Raw genomic sequence first — 7,143 nt, 5'->3', positions numbered from 1 at the left:
ATAAATTTAAATAATAGGATAGTCGAAGTTTCACTGAGTTCCTAATTATTTTGACACTTCATACTTTTTCTCCTTTGGGTTCCAAGAAGAATTATTCCATAAATAATCATAACAACATGATCTTTGAAATTCTTAAGGATATAACCATAACATTAATCAAGAGTTTTCTTAAGAAAGTTTTATTTTTTTAAGATGTAACTAACTATAGAGGTTTGCCCTTGAGAAAGAATTATTTGTTTAAATGTACACCCATTAAATTTCAAAAATTCCTTTATCCATAATAAATTGATATTTTGATCTCTCTATATGGCATATTACTTATGATATTGTGTTTGATTATTTATAAAATTAACTATTCTAGATCCGTGTGTCGTATTAACAAAGAATCCAATATAACTTCATCTTAGAAAATATGTTATCCTCAGATATCAAAGGAAAACACTCCTGAACTGAAGGAGAACAGAGAAAATTTCTCATACTAGGAGTCCGTAACCTCTAAAAATGTCTTTTACCTCCAATAAGGAGTTAACCTTAAATAAGATTACATAATGATGAGTGGTGATTATAAAGCTTAATTATAAATTTTTCTTCTTGAAAGGGTAACAACATTAGCATAGGGGCCCAACTATCATGTCACACGGTCTACATTCAAATCATTTGACATATATTCCCCAATGAAATCAACTCCATAATAGAAAACATAATGTTGGCATTCCTATGGCATGAGGAAGTTTTGAAAATCATGTACTTTTATATTTACCTATAAATGCATATATTTCCTAACATCCATGTTGGGAAAGAAGTGAAAATTAGAAGGCTCACTAGTTTATGACTACTCTTTCAGGAAAAAGCAAATCCTCGAGGCGAAGAAATATCTTATTCCTAGTTAGAGGCAACGAGGACTAGTCCCAGTAGAAGAGCTAAGGTTCCTAAGGGAGGGACCATCTAAGCCCTAAAGTAAAGGAAAAATTACTACTCTTCATAGGAGAATTACAACCTCTAAGAGAGAAAAGTCTGAACTTGGCAAGGTTAGTACTAGAATTTTCCCAATTATGGATTGTAAAGTAAGTGAGTTGATTCAAAGCATATTTCAAGATCAGCTTGGATATATCTATGCTTTCCGACGATATGACTACCCAGAAATGCAGACAACTCGGTGAGCATAATACTTTCTTCTCATCATTTACATGGATAAGACATGATACAAAAACTTGATTTATTTCATTCTCTCATTCTTTTTGCAACAATCTCTTGAAGGAATGAGAGAATTGGGAAACTATGTGGTACCAAAAATCTTCATGGGTATAAGTTTGCACTTAACAGGCCTCCTGGTCTTTGTTTAGCCCAACCATCCATAAGACATGTCTTTCGATGGAGTGACCCGCTAGGATGATCAGCCAGCCTCACTCATTGATGTGTTAGTTGTCTCATACTAGCTACTAAGCTGGCCCGCTTAACTGACTTAGCGAACTAGCTCGCCGAACTTGTCTTATCACTCCATCTGACAAACTGACCAATAAAACTCACTAGCAAGACTCATCTCCTCGGCAATCCTCATACCAATAAGAACACAAAACTCAAAACTAACACCATGGTTTGACATGTGCCACGTCCTTATTTATTAGACATTAAACACAAACATCACGATCATTTCATCAAGTCACCGTGGATAAATTTTATATGACGCGACTTATATATGAATATTTGTTCATACATGTATAAAAATGAGACATTAGAATGGAGAGAGAAGACTCAATCTCTTTCCTAGCTTTTAAACGGATCTTGCGTCCTAACTCTCACGGAACCCTTTTTATCCCCTCTCTTCGTTAAATCATCTGCTTCGCGTTGTTGAAAAAGTATCAGAAAGCATAACTTATGATTCTGCCCGGCGAATACATTCATCATCTTCTTTCCCCTACACCTGTCTCTCCGACTTGTGTGAACTCACAGATATTTTGGGACCCGGCATCCTGAAACGATTTCACAAATAAATATAAATATCAAAATTTTGAAGTTAGATATGCAAATACACCAACATTGAGTGGTATGGTACGCATATAAATTCTCCAAATGAACGGAAAATTTGTCATGAAATTAGTTCTTGTTAGTATCTACCTCTCTTTTATCATTTTCTCTTTCCTCCTTGGAAACGTTTTTTTTTTTTTTTTTTTTTTTTTTTTTTTTTTTTTCATGTCCACCAACTCGTTCAACAAACTTATTTTTTAAGTTTTTTATTTAAGAAAATAAAAATTTTAAAAAAGTTCATTTTTTCACATCATATTTCTCTCTCCTCCGCTCCTTTACTAATGTAATAATAGAAGAAAAGGGCATTTACATCCATGCCACCCAATTTCTATGTCTTCAGCTATATTTTTTTCATGTAAACCGGTAAAAAATCAAAATACATTTTGACTTGTAAAAAATTTAAATTTAGGTGTTCGGTATGTACATAAACAACAATTGAGTGGTATGTTGTTTAATGAATTAACTAAGAATATTATAGTCAATTTTAAATCATGATATTGAATTAATTAGAGAGATTGGTGCGATTTATAAAGTCTCAAGTAAAATTTTAGTAAATATCTAAGAGTTTAGTAGCATTGATCAATTGAACTTTATATTATTTTATTTAAAAAAATTATTATTAATTTTATTTTATGAAATGATAATGTAAACCACATAATATTTATGAGAAACATCATCTAAATAAATTTATTTTAACATATCACTCAATTATTATGTATTTACATGATAAGATTATTTCATGTTATAAATGTAAATTGATGATAATTTTGTTGCCACAGAAAAAAAAAAATTTGAATGGTACAAGTATAAGAAATAAAAATTTAGGTGTTAGATATGTAAATACAAATGAGTTGGGTGGCATGTACGTAAATGACCCTCCATGGGTACGCAGAGATGCGTACATAATATGTTACACGGGTGTTATATGGGAGTTACATGGGGGTTACAAGCGTGTTATAACTTCCTTGTAACTTTCGTGTAACTCGGCTGTAACCCGCGCTTTTATTTTATCCATTGAGTTTACAAGTTTACAGCGGGGTTACACGGGAGGTACAACGGGTTATAACTCCCTTGTAATCCCGGTATAAACCCCGTGTACCCTATTATGTATGCATCTCTGCATACCCCTTGACGTACGCAAATTTTTCCCTCATAAAATAATCTTATTTACTATTTGCGAACAAATTTGTGTGTGGCCTTCAACCTGGAACATTAAAATACTTTTTTTTATTTTTTAATTGTTAGAATGGGCCCATACTGAATTTTTAAGGGTTCAGATCTTACAAGGCATACAAATTACAAACGGCCATGTCCGCTATTTGTTAGGCTATTTGCTCCACCACCTGAACAGAAATTTAAACGTTGAAACCTCCCCGCCAAACCCACAAACTGACGCGCTCCGGTGAAACCAACACCTCCTATAAAGTAAACCCCAACCCTCCTTCCCTTTTCTATCTCTACCGCCACCATGAAGATACTCCTTCCCCTCCTTTTCCTCCTCCTATCTCCATCCTCTGCCACCACCGGCCGCCTCATTCTCGACTTCATCTACCCCAAGATCATCTCCGGAACCGCCGGGCCCTGGAACCTCACCTTCCTCCCCGACATCCCCATTTCCTCAAAATCAGGATCCAAGGATTCAGACCTAATCTCCGCCCTCCCCGGCCAGCCCAAAGGCATCGTTCTCCGGCAGTACTCCGGCTACATCCCCGTCGACGACAAGTCCGGACGTTTCATTTTCTATTACTTCGCCGTGTCCAAGCAGACTGTTAATGTTACAGAAATTCCGATTTTCGTGTGGATTAATGGCGGGCCTGGTTGCTCCTCCATTGGCGCCGGGGCTTTTCTTGAGCATGGTCCTCTGCTTGTGGCACCGGGGGGGAAAGCTTTGATGGAGTCTTCTTATGCTTGGAATAAATGTTAGTAATCGATTCGTTTATTCAGATTTTCTAATTATTTATTGAAAGAAAACGAAGACAGGAGTAGGGCTGTCAAAACGGATCGTTGTTCGCGAACAGCTCGTGTTCGACTCGTTAAGAAGCTCGTGCTCGGCTCATTAATTTCTTTCGATAAGTTAACGAGCCGAACACGAAATAAGATGTATTTGTTCGTGTTGGCCTCGTTTTGGCTCGAAATACTACTCATGAAGTTTATATATATATATATATATAAAGTAATATTTTAAAAAAATCTAATTGACTACAAGGATACAAGGATTTATAACCAATTAAAATATTGATTAAGAAAATAAAATAAAAATTATTAAGTTAGATTCAAATGATGTTTTAATATAAATAATAATTTTTAAATCTTGCTCAAACCCTTGTTATCTTATGGCTATATGATTAGGGTTGTTAAAAAAACTTTTTGTTCGTGAACAGCTCATGTTCGACTCGTTAAACGAACACACTTTTTGAGCTCGAAATATAAACTAGCAGAACACGAGCCTCAGCTCGTGGCTCGTGTTCGGCTCGTTTACACCCCTAGACAGGAGAATGCTATAGTTTTTAATTATGTTTATCTATGAAAATATATTATATGCTTTTGAGTTTTATCTATCTTAAGCCTAAGAAAGTATGTAGAAAAATATAAATTTTTGCAGAATAATGTTCATGATATTGATACATGTGACAAGCCTTGCAATTGGTCGAGGAGCTTGATGGTTCCTAAGTTATATTATTTTAACAAACTTTAATAGACAATCTTGATAATAATAATTTATATTTAAAAAATATTATCTTTGATTTTTAAGTAGACATTAATGACGAAACCTTATGGAACGAAAAAATTATTACATTAACACAGAAATACATATGGTGAACCTCTCAAAGCACTCCCCTTGCCAAAAGTGTATGTCAGTGGACCTCAATTTAAATTTTTTTGTTTAAAAAATTCCTGATTGGACACCGGACGCAATTTACGTCCGGTGTCCGCAAGGAATAAACGCTCTTATGTATCACATGTCGGTGTGATACACATGCATAAGCGCACACAGTGCACATTTAAAAACAATTAGACCATCCAAGAGGAGTAGAAATCAAAAGTAATTCTTCCCAAAATAATAAATTTAATAACTTTAAATCTTATATTTGATGTAAGTTATTTTGATTCAATTCTTTTTCATATTACATTGCATAAAGAAAATTAAATATGGAAAATAGAGATATGTACTGGGCTAATAGTATTGGATATGATCTGCAGTTGCTCATGTCCTCTACGTGGACGTCCCCGTCGGCACCGGCTTCTCTTACTCCGACACTCCTTCCGATTACCATAACTACAACGATGCCACCGTCGCCGCCGACAGTCTCCGTTTCTTAGTTAACTGGCTCGCCCGCTTCCCTGAATACGCCGGCCAAAAAATCTACCTCGCCGGCGAGGGCTACGCCGGCAACTACATCCCCCAACTAGCCCAGCTCATCCACAACCGCAAACGCTCCGGAAAATACCCTTCCATCAATCTCAAAGGCATCATCGTGAGCATCTCCCTTCCCTCACTACAGTCATGCACACAAAGTGTTTGATGATATAACTGTCCTGTTTTTCCTACTTTTGGCAGCTGCAAAACGCTGTTTTGGATGCTGAGGAAGACCGTTGGGGCTTCTTCGACCATCTTTGGAGCCATGGAATGCTGTCGCAGAGGTTGTATGACGATATAGAGAAACATTGCATAAAGAATTCGACGAGCAAGGGTTGCATTGCTGCGACACAGACCGCTGGAAGGGTCATCGCTCCGCTTTATATGTTTGATCTCCGAGCTGAGCTTTGTTGTTCGACGGAAATCACAACTCCAAGACTACCTGTAAGTGGTTTTATAAGTAAATCATGGTGGTTTTGTCTGCCTGTGTCGTTTAATCTGTTGCACTGTTTCAGGTGGATGAGTACTACGAATGCCGGGAAAAGGATGTCGCCGCCTATCTCGGATTGCCGGAGGTTCAGCGGGCGCTGCATGTGAATCCGGCGAAGGCGCCGAAGAAATGGATCCAATGCAACAGGTAATGATGCTAAAGGTTATTTTGGAATTGTCATTTAAAATTTTCAGCCATCCATAATTTATGTGTATATGAGAAACCCATTCGTTTATTATTGTATTTTTTCTTCATTATGAATCTATATATATATAGAGGGAGAGAGAGAGAGAATTATATTGTTTATGTATATCAAACATCTTAGCATTCATATTTAAGCATACCACTCAATTTTTTAACATTACATCAAAAATATAACCATTGTTATATGTATAAAAGTAAAGCACAACTTTTCATGTCTAGATTTATGACACCAAGACGTTTTTAGTATAAATATTAAACTTTTGGTGTTAGATATGTAAATACATAAGAAATGTGTGGTATGTATGTAGATTTTCCTGAAAATTTTTGTGAGAGGTGGGGTGAGCATTTCTTCTAAGACTAGTATTTGATTTATTTACAGTGATGTGGCCAAGTCCTATGGAGAGATCACAAATTCAACATTGCCCATCTTGAAGAACCTTCTCACTCACAACATTTCAGCCCTTGTTTACAAGTAAGTTCATGCCGAACCAATTGAAGTTCAATTTAGTTCATTTCTACTAACTTATGAGCTCATGGTTTCAGCGGGGATGCCGACATGGTGATTCCGCCGATGTCGTCGAGGTTATCAACCAAAAAATTAAACTTTACGAAGAAAACTTATTGGCACGGGTGGTACCCGTCAAAGATCGATGTAATTTAAGCTGATGATCTCTTTATTTATGGAGCTAAGAATTTTTTTGTTGTTATTAATGAATGAATTTTGCCTTTTTTTTGGTGCAGGTTGGAGGATATTCTGAAGGATATCCTGTTGGGCTTGATTATGCAACAGTGAGAGGAGCAGGCCATTTTGTTGCTAAGACTAAGGGACAGCAGCTGCAGTTTCTTTTGGAAGCTCACTTGGATGGCACTTTGGCAAATATAACAATCCCAGCAGCAGTAGCAGTATAATTAGAATGAAGACTGCATATCTTTTAAAGGATTATTATGTTGAGGGAGAAGAGTAGATTATTAATTTTCTCCTGTCATGTTTGTATTTTTGGGTTATAATTATTGTCTTCCTTCTGTCTCATTGATAATATATTAACTTCTGTAACAATATATATAT

The 7,143-nt window shown here is 36.0% G+C and overlaps 1 protein-coding gene across 1 annotated transcript; it reads left to right on the top strand.

The window, feature by feature from the left end:
• The first annotated feature begins 3,427 nt into the window (after nucleotides 1–3,427).
• Nucleotides 3,428–7,073, top strand: LOC110036524 (putative serine carboxypeptidase-like 23). The gene is made up of 7 exons (XM_020740990.1): nucleotides 3,428–3,944; nucleotides 5,227–5,501; nucleotides 5,585–5,827; nucleotides 5,899–6,020; nucleotides 6,457–6,549; nucleotides 6,621–6,729; nucleotides 6,819–7,073. The coding sequence occupies exons 1-7, from the start codon at nucleotides 3,494–3,496 to the stop codon at nucleotides 6,984–6,986; spliced, it is 1,461 nt and encodes a 486-aa protein (XP_020596649.1). The 5' UTR covers nucleotides 3,428–3,493; the 3' UTR covers nucleotides 6,987–7,073.
• Nucleotides 7,074–7,143: the final 70 nt, after the last annotated feature.

Source organism: Phalaenopsis equestris, unplaced genomic scaffold (genome assembly GCF_001263595.1).
Source record: "Phalaenopsis equestris unplaced genomic scaffold, ASM126359v1 Scaffold207860, whole genome shotgun sequence".
Taxonomy (NCBI): Eukaryota; Viridiplantae; Streptophyta; class Magnoliopsida; order Asparagales; family Orchidaceae; genus Phalaenopsis; species Phalaenopsis equestris.
The sequence above is the reverse complement of the archived record's forward strand: the minus strand, read 5'-3'. Positions and strand labels throughout refer to the sequence as shown.